We start from the raw sequence: 21,790 nt of genomic DNA on the forward strand, positions 1-21,790 counted from the left end.
CTGGCGTCCGCGCGGCAATGGTGAGCGGCTGTAGCACGTGTTCCTAGCAGAGTTGGCGGCGCTGTTAGACTCGGTAGTGGGAGAAACATTGCAAGTATTTCTATCAAAACGGCTCAGGTTGTTCAGCGTGCGAGGTGTTGAGCGCCACGAGTTGCGACAATATATCGGGCGACATGACGAATGCGGCAAGGGGTGAAACATATCGACTGGTCATCCGCAGTTCTTCACTCAGTCGGGTTGCTATAATGGCGAGAGAAGCGTCGGCGTGGGGCGAAAATAGTAAAAGGGCGTTTGTTATCTCTGGGTTGGACAACAGCACACATAGAATGTAAACTAATGTTTTATAGTTCCTGGCGAATGAAGGCTTGTACGAGAGGAACTGAAAATGTGGTATAATCAGGGCTACGCGAACAGAAAGCTGTAGGTGCCATCGCATCGAGTTCACGCCTAACTATTCGCACCACGTCGTTTGATGGCGACACATGCTGGTGTGCGGGTTGATCTTCCCACGTCGACGTTACGGCAGTATTGGGAAATCTGGCCAATAGCTGCAAGGCGCGTCCGCTTTTGGCCAGCTCGAATTGTCGGTACTCATTAACGATTGCATCAACTGTATAGCAGCTTTTCTACATGAGCCGATTAAATGCGTCATCAGCAATGCCCTTAAGCACGTGCCCGACCTTCTCAGCTTCTGGCCAGTCGTAATCGGTCTTACGACAAAGTGCCAGCACGTCCTGGATGTACGAGTCATAGGACTCTGTAGGGGATGGGGCACGGTAGGCCAGTTCCTGCTTTGCGGCAATTTTACGGCCGGCTGGTTTCCCAAACAACTCTGTAAATTTCTCTTTGCATTGTTCCCAGCTGGTTAGCTCCTCTTCGTGGTTTTTGTCCCACACCTTTGCCGTGTATCTTGCGTAGAAAAACCGGTTAGCTAGCATAAGCGTACGGTCCCATCTGTTTTTGCCACTCACGCGTTCGTACATGGCCACCCACTCTTCAACAACAACGTTGGCGCCATCGGTCCCACAGAAAGTTCCAGGATCCTTGTGTTGCACAACGACAACCGAAGGTGACAGCGACGTAGCACGCGACGGTGACGTAGGAGGCATCACCGACGGTCGATCACGAGTGCTCACCGTCGTTGATCTTGCGGACGGTGACGCGACCTCCACTGCAGACTCCGTTTCCAGCCGTGTTACCCCGCAGCTCTCACCAATATGTTACGGGGGGGTTGGGAGTATAGAAGATTATATTTACAATATATATACAAAATTAGTGAGTAGCTAGTATGGCTGAAAACCAACAACCCGCAGCAGCCAGCGTCTCGTGATGTTCTTTTTCTCGTCGTTCCTCCTTCAGTAACAGTATCATCCCTTTTGAGCACGTCTTGTCGATACGCTTTTTGAAAATTGCGCCAGGGCGCATGCCTCGACAAGATGCATAGAAGGCCCTTATGATTTTTTCTCGATTTGTATGCGAGCGCGTTAACTGAGTGACTAAGTGAGTGAAAACTACATTGAGCTCTAGTAATTGTGTTGTTCTGGGGCTGGGGCTGATTGTTCAGGGTATTCTTACTCCTTGTGTCTTCCCGGGAGGCCTTCACCCGCTGCTTCGTCCGTACTCTATCGAAATGATCGGCTGCTCTCAGTCCAGGACTCCACTGGCCTCTGCTGCTCATCGTGCACGCCGCTCTAAACCTAGCTGATCTTCGCTGCAGTCGCTGAACGGCAGTTCATTCTATTGCTCCGCAATTGGGTGTGGTATGATTGGGACCACATCACTCTGTTGACAGGCTCATGTTATGTAGTATAACGTGGGTTTCTCATCGCACCATGGAAATTGGCCCTAATATTGTGTGGGGTGCATTCCACCTTGCACGTTAAAGTTAGGGTACGGCCCTGTTCATAGTTGTCTCCATGCGAGAGCTTCTTCCCTGCTAAGAGACTTATGCGACGGGTGTAGCGCTGCCTGCTGCCTCTGTAACAGTCTGAAATGAGTGAGTACTCTTGGGGTACAGGCACCGGTTCCTCGAGTCTGTCGACGATGGACGCTCGGTAATTTGTGTTAGTGTAGTAATATGTAGTTAAGTGTAGATAGTGAAGTCAATGATTAGTTAGTGTACTCTCGAGCTATCCTGTCTGCCTATTGGTTCCCCGCCAAGTTTGGCGCATTTCGATTTGGGCACCTCGATAGCCCGAACCTTGGCTGTTAGCAGCGAACATGCGTGTTATGAGGGTCTTCTGCATTTGTGCAAGTACAGATCGCTTTGAAATTTAGGACAATGAATGCAGATAAAGCGCTTTAAATGAACGCAAAAGGACGCCTGAACCAGAAGCACGAAGATCAGGCAAATCCATGCAATAACCGTCATTCTCATGGCGAATAAATGATCGCAGCGCCGGAGTTCCATCCAGCAATTATTGTAGACAACACTACGGCGCCAAATGTCGTTAGAGTTTCCTCTCCACGCGGCCGGCGGGCTCAACATCGGTGGAACTGCGTCACGTCAAAGGCCAGAAGTATGTTATGGATTGTTTTAGTGATTGTATTACTTTGAATACAAAAATTCTGTGACAGTGGTGCGTTTTAGAAAATTTCTCAGTGAACAGCAACATAGACATCACTATGCGGCCAGGAAACATGGGCGAAACGTAGCCTTTACAGCGTTGCAGTTCGGAAGCAGGCGAGGTACACGAGAATTGTGCCTGCAAGAACAGGGAATGCTTTGAAAATGACAACATGGAACGCGGGCGAGCGCGTCGGCTGGTAAATTATGCGAGAGGAAAAGCAGTACAACTGCGATTCATTCGTTTACAAAACAGAAGATCTGTGGTGCGAACGAGTTTACTGGGGAGATAGATGGTCATAGTGCGCGCAGTTTTCTTCGGAGTTGCTTATCTCTTAAAATACGGCGATGTTTGATTTGAGGGTGGAATATAATTTTCAGAAATAATGATGTAAAGGAATGCTACTCATTAAATAACAAATTTTCCAGCGGTGAAATTCTGATACAGTTTTTTTCTCCTTTTCGATCGCACAGTGCCTTCAAAACTCAGCAGATCACGTGACCTCGAATACTGTGCGCGCATGACGCCACCAGCCTCGTCGGCTCGCACTCGCGTGCACGCATTGCAGCTGGCACCCGCACCAGGTCCCGCAATCGGCAGCACAAACTGCACGGGTCGCTTACGCACTGCGCCACTTCGGCTGCGCATGCGCCCTGGATGGTAGAGCAGTCACAAAGGCACCGACAGTGACGGCAAGAAAGGCCTTTTGATTACAGCTGAGAGCGCGGGCAAAAGAGACAGCTTCAACCTAACTGCCACGCTCTCGCCTAGATGGCGCAAATTTGCAATGTTCGGCAGGAAGGAGAACTGCGGCAGTGAAGCCGAGAGAGCAGGGATCCGCAGGTCCTGCGACTGTGTCACCCTATAGCTTCGAGCGTGTCTTTAGAAGAAGCCTCATAAACACTCGGGGCTGTTAGGCCACAGGCTTCACGGTAGCGTAAAACAGCAACAACGAAACTGGATCGTGACCGGAGCAATGCAAAGTGTCAAAAGCTAAAAAAAGAAACAGCCAACCAAGTTTTCAAGCTAAACATGACAACACCAACGTTATTGAACGTGAAATACAATACGGACAAACTATGACATCAGTGAGTTGACGGTAGGCAGGCAACATGAAAAAAGATAATAATAAACAGAGCCAGAATATAACCATTTAAACAACATTTGCAGCTCGGATCATTTGCACCAGCATGTCCGTCGACCTTGTCTTTTGTAGCGCCAACAGCTGGTTCACCGTTTTTTTTTTTACAGGTGCCACGCAGAAGGTACGCTAATTATTGTACGGCTGCACGGTTAAAAAAGAGGAAGTCATGCTCTCTCGCCCCCTTTCTTCGTCTTTCGCTCTTCTACTTCACCAACGCATCTATTGAGCTTATCTTTATTTATTTTGGTTAAAGGTAGGTAGCCCTTACCACCTGAGAACTATTTAATCTGTCATAACAGTGGTTATGTGAGAGCCACCTACGGAGAATATAGCTTTTGGTGCCGTGCAAAGTGCCTGTCTCTCGTTCTGACTGCCTCCAAGAGTCATTGGTTCTCCTGACCATGCAAGGGATTCACAGTCGTTAGAGATACATAACAATGGAGAACACTCACAACTGTTTATTCTTGATGGTCGGGCTACTAAATAGCTGCCGTTTTCAAATATTACCTCATAGCTTACCCAGTTAGGCATTCCGACAAAAAGAAGAGGTTACGGTCAATTAAGTTGTTTCGCCCAATGTGCCTAGATCTTTTACCATTCCGTGAAACTCCAGTCCGTTAAGGAAATTTCGGCACGCTTTACACGCTGAGAAAATAGTTTGTAATGAAAGACCATCTTTTTAATTCCTAACATGCGAGATGCGAAAATTGGTTATTACGTGACATGTTCTGAGTTTATTATCATGACTCCATGCCTCGGTTTGCCGTCTCCACCTGGTAATAAAATGATAATTACGGCCCGCGAAGTCTTATTATGAAAGAAGACATTGCGACTACATCAATACTATAGAAAAGGACACTAAATTTTTCCTAGTTCACTCCCCCTTCTAGCTTTAATGTGGGAGGAAAATTCTCTTTCGAAAGTTCAATCGCATAATATGTAGTAATAATCATTCATGGGTGACAGGAAATCATTTCTTTCTGAACAGGCACTGCCCGCACAAGAAGCGTACTCGTGTTTCTCCTGATGGACACTACAGGAATCAGTGATATCGCATAGTGTGGGAAGCTACTTTTTCACGTGTTCCAAGCCACACTTTGCTTCATATGTGCGATTTGATATTTTCACGTAGAAGTGCCGGTAAAGAAAGCAGCCAAACTGGGAAAGACGAAACTAGCGTTTCATTGGGCGAACTTATGCCCTCAAGAACAGGCTACACTCAAAGAAGGGCGACAGTGGCGAACACAGTCGGCTATTGTCGAAAGTCTGATCAGCGAGTCAAGCACGTCGGCTTTTATAGATTAATCGTCGAATGTTCCAGAGTAATCGCTGGGACGCGCATGCCTTCCACAAAGTTCTACGCCATTCGCATCGCGCACACATGCAATCAGATTACACAAGGTTCGGCGACGACAGACAGCGGATAGAAGCATCGATAACATTCTAAAAACTTCCGATACATGTAGACGCGTCCTGCGCTAAGCGAGATCATTTCGTGGGCGGTAAAAGCGCTCACCCGTAAAAGATAAACGAGTTCACGGGTCAATAAGAGATCCAGTCAATGGAGTTAGCAGAAACGCATTCCCTTTCTGCGTCGATTCAGGTATACAGCTGCGGTAAGAATGTAATCTGTTGAAATCAGAAGCCTTAGTATTGCGTTATAAGGGGTAGCGCCATCTCCTTCCCGCCTCGAAACGTAAACGCGGCAAGAGTTCCATAGTTTCGCTGTCTTTGATGTAGAAGTTGGTCAGAGTCATATGCAAACGTATTTTCTAATTACATTTGATACAAGAAACCCAGCCGTACGTCGATGTAGGTAGCCTCCGCTGCCACGCGCAAATCGTTACAGAGCTCCTACTAACAGCTTCGCTGTAAGTGAAGGCCAACGTATACTCACAGCGTATCGATGGAAATTCCAAACTGTGTCTTGATGCCTGACGAAGCTAATGCTTGGAACCTCCGCCAGCTGCTACTGGGCGATCTACGTTGCACGAACTGGTCTGGGCATCCGTCGTAGAGGGAGTCGAGGAAGATGAAGTCGCACAGGCCGTCGGGTGGGAATTCCACTGCGTACTTTCCATGACAGCCGACGGTGCATATCATAGAGTACGCCTGTGGTGGCCTGTACACAATGGCTATGAGGAAGATTATGGAACACCGAATGACTTGAGGCATCCACTTGAGCGTCTATTTAAGTTCTTTCACGTCTAACGTTGCAAACATCTAGAGAAACAATGCTTCCTTTGCTACAAACGTGTGCTGTTGTTCTTGCATTGGCGAGAGCTTTTAAAGAGCCCCTCACCAGGTTTGGACCACGCATAAGGGCGGAGTGTAGGTCTCGAGATGACCGTCGTGTTTTAAGAAGTATAAATTGGATGCACGGCAGGAAAACAGCTGAAAGTTCAAAGAGAAGCCCACGCGCCATTCCTTACTTGCGAGGGTTGCTTCAAGAGAGCCAGGGTTACACGCAGAATTGCAAGTATAAAAGGCGCAGTATCTGCCACTACACTCATCATATCACGTGACCCTTGTGAGCCATCCATGCAGAACGCGTCGTACTACCACTGGGAATGTACTTCCCAGAAAAGGAAAGATAGGAAGACAAACAAAAGAAGAAGGCAGGGCTCTTGACATATACTTGACGCCGCCTTTTTTTCTACGGTATATGAGGGTGAAAAATGTATTGTGGCATGCACAGGCAGAATTAGAGAGAGTCTACGTTGGCATTGACTCTCACTTTCTGGCACCATGGCAATGCGACATTTTAATTTCTTTTATCTTCTGTAATAATGAATGCCTCTCAGAAATTCTTGGCGTAAAACGATTCTCAAACGGCACCTTGCGGCTTGCATTGAATAACCAAAATTTTCAACGGGGCCTGGTGAGGGGTACTGTAGTTGCTTTATATCTATTCATCGAACAAGGAATATCGTGGTAACCAGCACTTCGACAAGGAGACCTGTTTTACCCAAGGCAACAATCGCTTTTGGGATTCCTTGTTCACACATTGGCTAGAGGAATATCGGTCGTTGAACCGCTGCTGATATTTAAAATTTTTAAGCTGCAATGGAAGAGTGATTGGCGCCATTCATAATGCAAGGCGCACAAACGCCCAGTGGTATCTGCCGACCATGTGAGCACCAAGACGTGGGCTGCTGTTTCATGACCTACATGACAGGCATTTTACGGCATTAGGGTCTGGATTTATATTTAGTGTTCATCATGCCCTCTTGATATATTATGCCAATTTTGGCACATACCGAGTTAATCAAACCACCATGAGAGCACCAAGACGCAGGGAACTAGCTACATAGATAGATACTGTCAAATTGGCAAACATTCACAAAGGAATGCTTCGACTTTAAAAGTAGCGAGAGCACGAACAGCCAGCACTATTTTAGTAGTAGTTTATGTTGCTCCACAGAAGTTAGTGGAAAACGGATTTTTCGTTTTCGCCACGATACGCTAAGTAAGCTGTGTTTTTTTAAATGTCTGTTTAGAATTTAGTATTTTGCACACATCTTATTCTCAAATTTACAGCACCATGAGATTAAAGTATGCGCAAGTAGGACGTGTGTGGAATATTTCATTTGGAGCAAACTAACATTCGTGTATGTGTTGATGCGCATCTGTTTTGACCGTCAAACAGTGCTCTTTCTTGAACGCTATCAAGGACGCTCCTTCGCACTATTATTTCAAGATATTGTAGCACCAAATGGGGCCCCAAGCGTTCTCTACACGGCATGTCGCAGCATTATTTTCTTCCGCTTTACGATGCGTTTTATGGTACTTTGCCTCGCAGTTTGTGTCGTGTGCAAGGAGTAGCGCTCCTGTAGCATCTATAGTATTATGCAACGTCCGTATACTCACGCGTGAGATGGGCGCCTGGAGGCAGAATAGCCGCCGGAGTTGACACCTGCGAAAATGCATTTAGATTTCAGATACGATATGCCTGAAATACATGCAAGTGCACAATGGGCAAAGCTCATCGCCTCCGCTTTGCTGATCCTCCGAAAAAAAAAAACTTTAGAGCTCAAGAAAATGAGCCTAAATGCTTTGTTCAACAATACCGTTGTTTTGAAAACTGATTAGCGTTGTTGACTGGTTTGAATAAATTACAAAACGGTGGTTACCCTCCAAGATGTCAAAAACTTGCTGGCGTGATTTTCGAGGGCTGCTTGTGGTTCGTGTGGACATAGCAGAGGCAAGCTATATTTACAAGCTGGTGGGTGAGCAATGGTTTGAAATAGTTGTACGTATGGGATTGCGCTGCTCATGCGATAAATGTATCCGTAATACCAGTGGTGACCGCATCCGTAGTAGACACGGCAGGATTTTAGATAATCGGGCGATCACTTTCTCCTTGTTTGATCTGGAACATGGTGTCAAAAAAGAAACCGAGATGCTGCCTCTTACAATTTGTGAGAGGCCATACTATTCTTGATGCTCTTCAATGTGGTAGAAACTATCACTTTTCTATAATATTATTAGTTGCGTAGAAAAATATAAGCACACGGTAAAGGAAACTGAATGCCGTTCCACATCACAGTAGCACCTGCCCAATGGTAAATGGTCAAAAAAAAATATTACAAGCCCAATCTTCAAAGGATTAAATTAATTTCAAGTTTCAACTACACACACCCTTATTTGAAAGTATAGCAATATACCGTTACCATTAGCGTGAAAAATACGCCCAGAAATATTTATGCGAAAGAATAGGAGGGAGACTAAGATGGAGTTTATCCCACATTAGTGCTTTACAAAAGCAGTTAAGTTATTAGCATTGTAAAATTATATGTTTAAAGAGAGCTTCCATTTGGTTAGGAAGGCGTAGAGGAGGGGGAGTACTTCGGCGTTTCGAATTTCAATATAACCTCTAATGATGCGGACATTGAAAATCCATTATTAGTTTGCGAAATATTGAGCTGGTCGTAGCGTTGGTGGGCGGTTTCGAAGCTAAAGACCATCGAAATAACTGTACTTAGATGGGTGTTAAATCATGCTAAAACATCTGGTTAGTAAGTCACGTGGCATAACAGAGTCATTTTGTGATTGACTGCACCGTTTCTTTTCTGAAGGCTATTGGGGTAATCGCAGACGGGATTTTTTTTGGTGGTCTTGCTGCCAAGGCATTCAAAATGCAAGTAGCTGTGTATAGTACAGATACTTCAAGGTACTCACGGCCATCACGAACGCAGCCAGCGTAGGAATGCGAATAGGTAGCGTATATATTAAAACATTTCCTGCAACCGCGTAAGCGTACCGTCTAAGTTATACGCATTACCGCGTTTTCGAAACTCCTGCAAACTACACCTTTGAAAAATTATAACACGCTATTCGACAAACAATTCCTTCTCATCGAGAAGTCCTTGAATTAAGTTGTACAGCTGACGTACGATAGCAAGGCGGTTCACAAGCTGTTCAGTAAACTATGGATACTTTCTTACTGACACTATTTGCAGTGCTGTTCTTTTGTTGTAACGCATCTACTCCCATAATGCATGTACTCACTTTTGCAAAAAAATGGAAGCGAACATGAGAGCAGTGTGCGATAACTGCAAGGAGGTAATCTACGCCGAGATGCTTCTAGGACCCAAAGAATTCAAAAAAATGAAGTTGTGATTTGAGATATTGAAACCACCGACTGTAATCTCGACGAAAATCTTACTTCGAAACAGCGTTTCCGTTTCACAGGCTTTCCCACAAGTAGGAACGTCAAACGCCCTTCATTAGTCGACATTATCTTACCCTAGACATAATAAGAAATAAATAATTTATTGATGAACCCGATCTATTCTTAGACAGTGTCAATACTGACGTCCCTGATTCCGGTATCTTACTCACTTCACCACTGACTGCGTGCCCACTGTCACCGGCCTTCAGCTTTGGAACAAGCGGGGTATCTTCTATATCGTCCCATAGCGAAGCGACTAAAAGAAAATGAGCGTCGACGTTGGGTACCCACGTGCAACTCGCAAAGTTCGCGAAACGGCGGAAACTTCGTCACTTGAGGATTTGGTGGGATTCCAATGTAGCAGCGTGAACCGATCGTGTGCAACATCGCGTTAGACAGATATCGTTCGGCCGTCACGCGCGACGGTCATCACAGACCGGAACAAACTAACAAACTAGCGTCCGTCGCTACAGTGATTTTAGAGTTCGCAATTATTTGCTGAAAAAAAAAACAGTTTCACCCGAAAAGCGAAGCATCCATTGCGATAGCAAAATAGTGGACAGCTATACAATTAAGGATAGTAGTTTTACCGGCCGTATACACTTGTAAACATAGGCTCACCAACTAAATTAAAAACCATGTTGTCCAGCGTACACAAGCAAGCATGAACCTATCTGACTCGATGACTACGGAAAGTCGCGGTCAAAACGTAGGTGGGAGGTAATGCGGCAGCAGCAGTGAGCGAAGTAAGATTCCAGCTGTGTATCGCTCTCATGAAAAGTGAGCGCGAAGAATAGACAGCACGCACAAAACTACGAGCCGCCGAAGCACTTAGACTCCGCCGTACCCGCAGTAGGGCAGAGTCCCTACCAGCGCGATAAAAGAAAATCACATTTTTGATATCTTAAAGGATGAGTTCTAACTTCATAAGATGAAGTACTGTATGCTGAGGCTTCTGTTTATAAACCTATTTTGGATCAGCCTACAGCTTTTGCATTTTTTGTTGCAGAGTGTGCGATCAGTGCCTTGTAAGTTCTAAATTATGTTTCATACAGGATTTCAGGAGTATGTAAATTCCCTTTAATGCCTTCAGCGTTTTCTCCACTGCTTGACCGAGATAATTTACTGCAGATTGGGTTCAATCAGTGCCACAGTACAAATATAGGAGACCTCAAATCAAAAAATAAAACGCGTTCGTTGGCAGCACTGTTTATCCGTCTTGTGGAAGGAATATATTATTTTTTTTCGTACCGTACTCCTGTTTCATGACCTACATGACAGGCATTTTACGACATTAGGGTCTGGATTTATATTTTGTGTTCATCATGCCCTCTTGACATATTCGTTGCATGGAGGTTGCAACGAATGAAATTTACACAAATACAACCAGATTTCACGCTGGCAAGCCAACAAAGGAGAGCACATTTATCGTAATATCTGGGCAGTGTTTGAAATCGCTTTTCTGGGCATCATTATCCTGTAATGTAACCCACGCTTATAGACTCAGAAAAAAAGAAAAATGCAGAATGATTCAATAAACTAGTACGGGCTCGCATAACCTAGTACGGGCAACTACTGCTTTATGCAAGTGTTTTTGTTTATACATTTAGGGTTTTTTAAATAAATGAAAAAGAAATACATAGGGAGTCGACACTTCGGGCCTCTAACTGTTAGTAGCTGTAAATTACATGCCTTTACATACTTGTTATCGAGCCACTGCGCCTAAATTTCCCACATAAAAGCGTATCGATATTCGGGGAATCTTTTCCAAATGCGATTGTGCACTTTTTCATATTGGCTACAAAGTGTACTACCTTAATCTAGGATCAAACGAATGCAAGCCCAATACACCATAAACATAGCTGCTCACGTCGCGTTGGTAATTTCTTCCTATGAAGTTACTATTTCTGCTATACTGTGAAACAGATATTTCCTACAAGTGTACGCCTATTTAGTTATTTCGTTTTTGTTACTCCTAAGTACATGGAAGAAGTCTTCTTAAGCAGAATTTTGTTCCTAATGGCATAATAAAAAAACGCCCTTTTTTCATGTAAGTGAATTTTTCACAATTAACTTCTACGGTCCATTTCCTAACACATTAGCCTAATGATTAAAATGACTGGTCAATTGTAACAAAACTAATAAATGAACAATGGTGGCCAAACGACAGAATTGTTACAACGTCAGAAGAGTGCCCCACCTGTGTATTAGTTATCTCTGGGACTCTCAATTACAATGCGTCTCCTATTTATAGAATGCACCTTCGTTGTTCGATATCTCTTTCGCCACAAGCTTACCGCTGTCGCAGCTGTGCGTAATTTGCCTACAACGACGTATAAGAATTTTGTGCCGTTTGTATCAAAGCAGAGATTACGCTCCACTGACTGCTCTCTGGATATGACGCCTATAATATTTATGGTCAGTCACTTGGGGGAAAGGGATGAGGGGGGACATCATCAAATCGGGTGCCTGTACACCATAACTGGCTAGTTCGAAGTGGGCATGACGACTGTGCACGGTATCATACCGGTGGTCGGCACCAACAATATCCCAGGTCACTAAGTCTATCCAATGCCGCTCAAGTACGGCGAACTTCCATGAAGTGGGATCTTCCAAATGAAATGAATGAATGAAATGAATGAAATGAAGGATAGTCCATGCGGCAAATGTTATCTCTCTATACATAAACGAAATAGTTTATTGGTCTTCGTTTATAATGTCTTGAATCAAATGTCCCAGAAAGTACACAATGTGAATTGTACCGCTGAAGAGCCGCGGATCGCGGTATTATCGCGGCTCAGTGAAGATACTATTGAACATATTTGAAAGCCTAATTTTAGTGCAAGATTTCACATTTGGCCAATATTTAGATACTTGGCTCTAAAACCGCAGACGTGTGTCTGGCTGGTAATGAACGTACATTCTTTTTTTCTTTTTAGGTTAGGAACCCGCGTGAAGCTTGACAATCACTTTTCTAATGGACGTACTGGTGTCGCTGTCCAGATGGTTCTTGAGCTTGCACCAGATCTACTTCGCGTACCTCGGGCTTCAGGGCGGCTCGGTGTTCTGTATATAACGTGAGCGACAGCAGTGCTGTCATCGCCGTCGCCGGTGCCAGTAGCGTCTTCATCGGTGGCTAAGTAAGAAAAATTGAAAAAGAAAATGTATAGACAAGAGTACTTAACCGTATTCACGATAGGTTTTTCGTATACGTAGGACCACCTTCCCACAAGAGGCCGTTTCTCGTTATGCACATATGTTGGATGCATTCCAGAATGCCTAGTAAAAATATGACTAGAAGCTAAGTTGCTCCTCAGAAATAAAGATCGAAAACATAACCTCTTCATTTTCAATATTGCTGGCAGAAAAATGTAATCAAGTGCTTCAACAGCCTTCTCAATACCTTAAGACGTAATATCGTCGCTGACGTATGCATGCGTTCCATTAAATTAACAGTGCATTACTAATCACTTTATAAAAGACTGACACATTCGGCAGGACCTTTCTGCTTGTTATGCTGAGCAGAAAGGACAGGAATCTCTGAATGAGCTGCGCTGTTGCAACCAAGCTTCAGATAAAAATTCACATGGGCGTAATGCACTGCAAGCCAATTGGAAAAGTGATGAAACGAATACTTTCACTCTTACTGGCGTGGCGTGGCCCATGATAAATTTTTCACATTGTTTAGGTTGCTCATGTCCTATCTTCACCCCAATACGTACCCTCTGAAGACTGTGTTCGTCTTAGGGAGGGTATAAATTGAATTTGAAATTATGGGGTTTTCCGTGCCAAATGCACATTCTCATTATGAGGCCCGCCACACTGGGGGACTCCGGAACCTTTGACTACCTGGGGTTCTTTAACGTGCACCGAAATCTAAGTACACGGGTGCTTTCGCATTTTGCTCCCATAGAAATGCGGCTGCCGAGGCCGGGATTCAATTCCGCGACCTCGTGCTTAGCAGCCCAACACCATAGCCCCTAAGCAACCACGGCGGGTGAAATGAACGTTCAAAGTAGCTGGCGGCCATTCGCTGCCGACGCAGGACCGGAGAATTTCAAAGAGTTTTCGTCACCCCATGGTTATCCCACAAGCGCAACTGATGATTGCTGTAAGGCACCCTCCGATCCGCAGTCACCGGAAAGAGAACACCTCTACCTAGAAAACATTGCAAAGAAAGTAGAAGATTCGCTGTGAAATGAGTACAGGCGTGTCGAATTGGAAGATTGATTTTCCGGCAATGAGAACGGACAACAATGAGGTCAATGTTCTGGGTATGACCATGCGCCTGCCTCCAGTGGACAGTAGCTTTCACATGTCGAGGATTCTCAATTTTGAAAGCATTCTCAATTTTAAAAGCATTCTCAAGAGCATTCTCTATTTCCGAAAGCGTCAGATAGCCCATTTATCGAAAAAATGTAGGCGTCTGTCATCTGGACAAGCCAAAAGCGAAAAGTAAATTCCGCTTGGCTGGGAGGCCACGACACAAGCACGCCTCGGCGGTGAAGGGCAGGTGGAAGCGTACACCTGATGAGTCTTAGCGCGCCAGGTGTTGCGTGAGGGGAGAGGGTACCACCATGACGCCACGTCACAGTAGGTCCCGGATGTTTGTGCTATCGACGCGCGTTCCTTGTGCGCGCTAGCTCTCGCTTGCATTCTAACGGCGCCCCGCGAATCGCTATAACAAAAAAGATCATTCAACAGTGAGCACGATGGTGCCTAATGCACGTTTTGAGGAAAGCCGTTTGGTGTTTTGACTTATCGATGTATTGTGACAAAGAATTTGATTGCGAAAGATAGGTGCTTCTCGACGGTGGCGTTTAGCCTCTGCTCGGGCAGCTCGTCTAGCGGTAGTGGCAGACGAAGCATTCCCATGGTTGAGTCGCTCATTGCTCAGAAAGAAAGCGCGAACCTGGTGTGGAGCAGATTCTCGAGCGGTGGAGGCGCAGGCGAAGTAGCGCATGCGCGATGGCTCCGAAGTCCACACCAGTGCTTCGTTGCCATAGGGCTCACCTCATGCCTGGCAGCAACGACTGAGCATGTTTCGTGCGGTACTCGGCTTTCCTCCTCACTATTTAGCCACTCTCTCCTCCTCCGCTTTCTTCCTCGCGCTCTCCTGGATCTCGCCGTCATTCATCTGCCGCTGCGCTCTGCGTTCGCTGTTTCATCTTTCGCGGTGCTCATTCACTCGGTTACAAGGGACGCCGAGGTACGCCTATGGACACCGACGCTCAACGCAGGTACGGCCGCCTAAGGGCTGCTCTCTAAAACGGTGGTAATGAGTTTAGAACGCCATGACCCCACGCTCAGAAGTGGGCTGAAGGTCTTACCGACTGTGCTATACTAGCGTCATCTACATAGCAAGCCTACGTACTCTACTTTATGACGTCACGCTACTTGGACCAAGATTTTCATTGCTACGTTCGGCGTAACGAAAGCGGTAACGTCAAAATGCGCGCGGGTAACTCGACAGCGTCCTTATTAGATTCTATGGCGATCGGGCAAGGTACATGACGTCACGGATCCAGACACCGTTAGCGATGCGTCTCAACGAGCTGCCTTGCCTGCGAGGAGTTGATCAGTCCAGGTACCGCTCTGCAGCGCTTACGTGTCTACGGATTTTATGTTACCTGTTTGGGCTGTCTATAACCGCACGGAGCAAGTCAATTTTGGATGTGGGCTTCATCGACGCTAGGCAACATTACTGGGGTTTCTAACGCATCGTGTATGTCTGCAGGTCAAATAATAAAGTTATGTGAAGAATACGTTGTAACCCAACTGGTAGCTTGCAGTCATTAGGCTGAATTAATGACGGGGACAATATATGAACAAGAAATCAAAATGGACAATAGACAAGGAAAAATTTTTTCACTGATTAAGTCTTTTTTTACGTTCCAGCATGAAATAGTAACAGGTGAGTTCCCAAAGCGTAACTACTTGGAACGAGTGCTCAGAATGACAGCAACCTCGAGGTAATCATCCACAGAATGTGCAACGAAATACAATGGCTCTGCAGCTAATTTCAAGCCTGTATGCATAAAACCGCGATTTGTCTACAACTAGATTTTTACAGCAAGTTTGACGGTTCATATCTTGGAGTGCCATGCTCGCAATTCATTCCAAGTGAATATGCCTTGCAACCTCACTGGCTCTAAACTGTAAAATATGGTATGTGCCTTAAAGTAAGATGTTCAAAATAAATACAGCAATCTTGTTCATTCTTCAAATACGCACTTGCATCCATGATGCATGTAATGTGCCTCCTAGAACTATTGAGTTCATGCATTAGAAATATGTTTTATGCAACAGGCGACTGCTAAAAATGTTGTATAATGTAAAATTCTATATATTTCTTTTCTGAGTCAAAGCCAACACTCGCCCTTGGAGGAAAATGTTGTTCGCGCACCAGTGCAGTTCTTGAACTGCACCACCCTGTGCTTTTGTTTGTAGTCCTCCTGTGCATCCCTCCACATACACGCAGTATTAATTTCTATTCCATTCCTATTCTTTCCTTTCTTCTTTTAATATATTTTATTCCCCATTTTCCTGCACCCAGTGTGTAGGTTAGCATACTGAATGCACGCTTGGTGTATCTCCCAGCCTTTCCTAAATTTGCCCTCCCACTTCTCTGGCTCTGTTGATTGTAAACCCAAGAGAGCTGTAATGTAAATCCAAGAGAACCCAAGAAGGCGTCCGCTGGCGTGGCAACAAGAGTTTATCAAAATACAATGTTTTTTTGTTGCTGCAGAAAATTCTACACACACAAAAAAAAGCAGATCTTCGGCCAGCTGCCACATATGTACAAATCTGGTTCTTCGACAAGAAAATCGACTAAACGATGCCGATTACCCAATTTAAAATTTTTGTTTCATATCCAGCAATTACCTGATGATCTACTTTATAGCCTTCTGACCCTATGCTGAATGCCGTTTGTTTAAAAAACCTTCACTCATTGCTTTGGAGGATGGCTTGACTAATGTTAGCCATCAGTTTTTCTCCGTGCCTGTTGCAGCGAGCCGTTATAGTTTGAGAACGCAGTTGGCCCTTCATTATTCAACAGAGGTTTCCCAGTATAGCCAATGAAATTCCCCTCAATACATTAATTTTGTACACGTGTTCGTCCGGCAACCTTCATGGTGCACAATCAATCGCGGTGGCTTAGCGGTCATTGTGTGCAAAAACACCAAATGCAAAAACACCCGTGGCCATTGCATTCTGGGCAGGTTAAAGATCCCCTGGAGGTCAAAATTTATCCACGATTTGATTATGGGGCACACCGTTGTGGGGGCCACTACAGCGTGCCCCATCATCAAATCGTGCTTTTGGTAGGGGGAACCCCCGAACTTAATTCAAGTGTCATGGTGCTCAAGTCATCTGTTTTGAGCGCGGTGGTTCTCCAAAAGTGGACCAAAATACCTATGAGCTTGTAAGCCTGGTCAAATGAAGTAGATTTCCGCAGTTCATTAATATTAGGAACCTTAGCTAAGCGACGAGGGAGACCATCTACTGGTACATGTGGGACACAATGTGCTGGTAAAAGCTTACATTGCAAGCGAACTTCCCATTCAATGCAGCTTTATTTTGGTTTCACCTGATAACAAATGCAAACACAAACCCCGCAAATTGGTTTTATAAAGGCTAGATAATTATTTTGATTTGAAATAAAAGCTACGAAAAGAAAATCATTGTTACGCTGAACAGAAATACTCTTTTGCTTACTGGCCGTTGTCAGAGTGCCCATGAACATTACGATCAGCCCAGAGCAAAAGAGCAGCAGAACGCAAGTGAGGAGAAGCACTTTCCAAGGCTTATCGCTTCCGATGTCACTGCGGAGTAAAAGATGAAACATATAGGCTTGATATTACCGTTCTCACCAATAATTCTATGGGATATATTGCAGGAGAGAATAATGTTTTTTTTTAGTTGAACACCATTAGGCTTTGTTCATGGTGCGAGATATTATTTTACTTAAGAAATATCGCTGACCAAAGGAGATATTTCAAAGTCACTCGAGAGGTGAGCGAGACACTGCATAAACACTTGATCAAAAGTGATGGGTGCTTCCGTAAGCTGATCACCACTTGTTAAGCTAGATATGACTAGGCGATAGGAAAAAGAAATATGCATGTTTTTGATAAAAATGGAAGCTCGGGAGAGTTGGCGATTAAGAATCGGCATGTCTGCACACCGAAAAAACGAGGACAGGAGAGTGGGCACAACACAGGCGTTACAGATCAAGATACACAGAGAAAGCAGAAGATGGAGAAAAATGAGATGTGTGGATGACATTTAATGCCTTGCCATGGGGCAATCGTGCTATTTGCAACTGACTCGCACAGTATCAACAATCGCTGTCACAAGCGTTACAGAGAAGTTAGCAGTCTAGCCAAGGGGATCATTTATGACGCCATCTCACTCTGCTTTACGAGGAAAGCTCAGTAAAGGTACTGCAGATTCACTGTTGACCTCCACATGTGCAATGCGAGTAGTTTCAATAGCATGCACATTCAATTGTCAGTTGGCGCCACCCGTGCTGAATGATTTATTCATAAAAATTGTGCATTGCAAAAGTGAGCACCCGTAGGAGCTCACAAAAATTAAACGACGTGAGTTCTGTGGGGACATGAACTTATAGGAGGACGCCAACGTAAAAAAAAAAAAAGACAAAAAGGTGGAGATGCGCTGGCCATTGACAGCACACAAAAAGGCAGTCAGGCAACTTGTGAGGTTTGACCGAGGTTATTGAGTACAAGGCCTCTGTTACCTTGCATCTCAAAATGATGTGAAGTACCGCCTCCAATTAACCTGTGTAGAGAATAGTTCAAGCTATGGTTGGCTTTATGTGTGGAGGGCCGCAGCTCCTGTTTGTGTGACAGTACATGTAAAACACTGCAGGTTTTAACGCGTGTCACGTTCGCGAAGAGATTTGCCATCGCATAACTCTTCGCATGTTCACGATTGTACACTCGTTTAAAGTGCACCATGAGCCAACTATTTCTCGTTTCTTGCGCAAAAGGATTGTGAAAATGTTTGTTAATTTCGATCCTTTCAATTTTGGTATCATGATATGTTCGGTTTCCACGTCATGAGATTCTTTAAGCTACGTTGCTTTATTAGAAATGAACTTACCGTCGAGTTCTCTTACAGCAGTTGCGTGGGTAACCGTTCTCATTCTGTTCAAGTTAATTCATATTCGTTTAGGTTTGTATTCCATCCGCGCGGTTAGTCAGACCAATCTCTACATGCTCAAATTTAGAGTACTGCCCGTGCATGCAGCCACGGGCGCTCAACGACAGCAACAACATGTGTCGGTACTGTCAAAGCGTTCGTTATGCAGGGATGGGCGATATCTGAGAATTTCTCACTAAAAGTGACAACAACAAAAATTAACAACGAGAAAGAGGGGGTTGACCAAGGGCACGATGTTTAATATTCATATTGTTACGTGTAGAAAGACACAAACGAAAGCGGCTAGTTACAGGCTTTATACACTGGACTGGAGCCAGAGCACCAGCCCGACATTTATTCGCGCCAAGGGCACAGACCCACTTCGTCATCGTTCTCGCGGCGGCCTGTCCCTTGAGCATCGCTCGATGATATCGTAATACTACCCCCTGGCGGCAAAAGCGACGTCACGGTGCTGGTAAATATCCAAGGGGCGTGGAGAGTTGTAGGGTTTGAGTCGGGCGACGTGGACAATGTCACTGGTTCTCCCAGCAGAGGACGTAGTGGGCGTGGCTAGAACGATTTCGTCGGTGACATCGGTCACTTGGTGAAGCACGCGATATGGGCCCGTGTAGCAGGAAAGCAGTTTTTTACAAAGGCCAACTTTACGCGATGGTGACCAAAGCAACACGAGGGTGCCGGGCACAAAATTGACAGCACGGTGACGGAGGTCCTAGCGTAGCTTTTGTCTGTCTTGAGAGACTTGTAGACGAGCGCGGGCAAGTTGGCGAACTTGGTGACCATGGGCGAAAGCATCACGGGCATAAGCGCTTGTTGATGCAGTGGTGGACGGAAGCACAGTGTCCAGTGGTAGCGTCGGTTCACGGCCATACAAGAGGTAAAAAGGAGAAAAGCCAGCAGTGTCGAGACGGGAAGGGTTGTACGCAAAGGTGATGTAAGGTAGGGCCTGGTCCCAGTCACGGTGGTGGTCTGAAACGTATTTGGATAGCATGTTTGCAAGGGTGCGGTTCAAATGCCCATTGAGGCCGTTCGTTTGAGGGTGGTAGAAAGTGGTAAATTTATGCTGTATTGAGCAGGCACGCATGATGTCGTCAATGACTTTGGCTAAGAACATACGGCCATGGTCTGTAAGCAATTGAAGCGGAGCACCATGAATCAAAATGATATCACGCAGGAGGAAGTCCGCAACATCAGTTGCGCAACTGGTCTGAAGAGCGCGGGTTATGGCGTAGCGGGTCGCGTAGTCCACCGCGACTGCAACCAATTGTTTCCTGATGTAGTTTCCAGAAATGGTCTGAGAAGGTCTAAGCCGACACGATGGAAGGGCTCGGCAGGGGTATCGAGCGGCTGCAGGTAACCAGCAGGGGGCTGGGAAGGCTTCTTGCGTCGTTGGCAAAGTTCACAAGCGGTGACGTAACGTCGTACGGAACTGGCAAGGGCCGGCCAGAAAAAACGGAGACGTACATGGTCATAGGTTCGAGATACGCCGAGGTGTCCGGCCGTTGGTGCGTCATGAAGCTCTTCTAGAACGGTTGAGCGGAGATGTTTAGGTATGACAAGTAGGAACTCAGAGCCTTTAGGATGAAGGTTACAACGGTACAGAGCACCGTCATGGAGTACGATGAGGTATAGTGTGGCGTCGGCCGGAGAGTGTTCAAAACGGTCAATGGGTGGTCTGATGTAGGCGTCACGACGTTGTTCGTCGGCGAAATGAAGCAGCTGCGACACAGAGAATACGCAAGCAGCACTGGTAATATTGGAGCAGTCAGGGTCGTCAACTGGGTAACGCGACAAGCTGTCAGCGTCTTGGTGCAGGCGGCCAGACTTGTAGACCACGGAATATGAAAATTCTTGTAGCCTCAAAGCCCATCGACCAAGCCGGCCTGTAGGATCTCTTAGCGATGAGAGCCAGCATTGAGCATGATGGTGAGTGACTACGGAAAAGGGGCGACTGTAAAGATAAGGACGGAACTTCGAAACCATCCAGAGTACAGCAAGGCATTCGCGTTCTGTAATGTAACAGTAGCGCTCCGATGGTGTGAGGAGGCGGCTCGCATAAGCAATAACGCAATCCTGGCCGCGCTGATGCTGGGCTAAGACGGCACCTAATCCATGACCGCTGGCATCTGTACGCAATTCTGTAGGGGCATCAGGGTCGAAGTGGGCGAGCATGGGTGGTGAGTACAGAAAAGTAACGAGACGAGAGAAGGCGGTGGCTTCAGCAGTACCCCAGGAAAATTGTACGCCTACCTTCAAAAGATTAGTGAGGGATCGAGCAATTGCCGCACAATCTTGAATAAAACGACGAAATTACGAGCACAGCCCTGCAAAACTTCGAACGTCTGCGGATGTCTTCGGAACCGGAAAGTCTCGGACAGCGCGAACTTTGTCGGGATCAAGCTGTATTCCGGAAGGGTCAACGAGGTGGCCCAGAACAGTAATTTTGCGGCGGCCGAAACGACATTTGGGCGAGTTAAGTTGCAGCTTTGCCTTTCGAAATACATCAAGTATAGCTGTTAGACACTCAAGGTGAGCGTCGAACGTGGGCGAGAAGACGATGACGTCGTCGAGGTAACAGAGACATGTGGACCATTTGAAACCTCGGAGCAAGCAGTCCATCATACGCTCAAAGGTGGCAGGGGCGTTGCATAATCCAAACGGCAATACTTTAAATTTGTATAGGCCATCAGGTGTGATGATCGCGGTTTTTTCTCTGTCCATGTCTTCAACAGCAATCTGCCAGTATCCAGAACGAAGGTCAATAGAAGGGAAATAGCTTGAACCGTGGAGGCAGTCAAGGGCATTGTTTACACGTGGGAATGGGTAGACGTCCTTCTTAGTAATGTTGCTCAGATGACGGAAGTCTACACAGAAGCACCACGTGCCATCCTTCTTCTTAAGCGACACTACAGGTGACACCCAGGGACTCGAAGAAGGCTCAATGATGTTTTTGTCTAGCATTTTGTTCACTTCGCTTTGAATTACTTGGTGTTCCGACCCAGAAACTCGATATGGTCATCAGTGAATAGGAGTAGCATGGCCAGTAAGAATCCGATGCTTGACCGCGAGTGTCTGGCCTAAAGGGCGATCGTCGAAGTTAAAAATATCTCTGTAGGACGATAATGCTTGGTAAAGGTCTTCAGTCTGCGCAGAAGACAGGTCCGTCGCAACCATTTCCTGTATCTTGGTATCGGCGGCCGAGGCTGGCACGATGGGCCT

General features: G+C 45.8%; 1 protein-coding gene across 4 annotated transcripts in view; it reads right to left on the reverse strand.

The window, feature by feature from the left end:
* LOC135921777 (uncharacterized) overlaps window positions 1–21,790 on the reverse strand; it is a 70,281-nt gene that overhangs the window by 37,575 nt on the left and 10,916 nt on the right. For 2 of the 4 annotated variants that reach the window (XM_065456082.2, XM_065456081.2), the window contains 4 exons: window positions 17,105–17,211; window positions 12,373–12,521; window positions 7,582–7,627; window positions 5,609–5,846 (listed from right to left, as the gene is read on the reverse strand). In XM_065456082.2, coding sequence (XP_065312154.1) covers window positions 5,609–5,846; window positions 7,582–7,627; window positions 12,373–12,521; window positions 17,105–17,211 — 540 coding nt within the window. The remainder of the gene's footprint in view (window positions 1–5,608; window positions 5,847–7,581; window positions 7,628–12,372; window positions 12,522–17,104; window positions 17,212–21,790) is intronic. The other 2 variants (XM_065456084.2, XM_065456083.2) reach the window with 1 other exon arrangement.

The sequence above is a fragment of the Dermacentor albipictus genome, chromosome 8 (genome assembly GCF_038994185.2).
Source record: "Dermacentor albipictus isolate Rhodes 1998 colony chromosome 8, USDA_Dalb.pri_finalv2, whole genome shotgun sequence".
NCBI lineage: Eukaryota > Metazoa > Arthropoda > Arachnida > Ixodida > Ixodidae > Dermacentor > Dermacentor albipictus.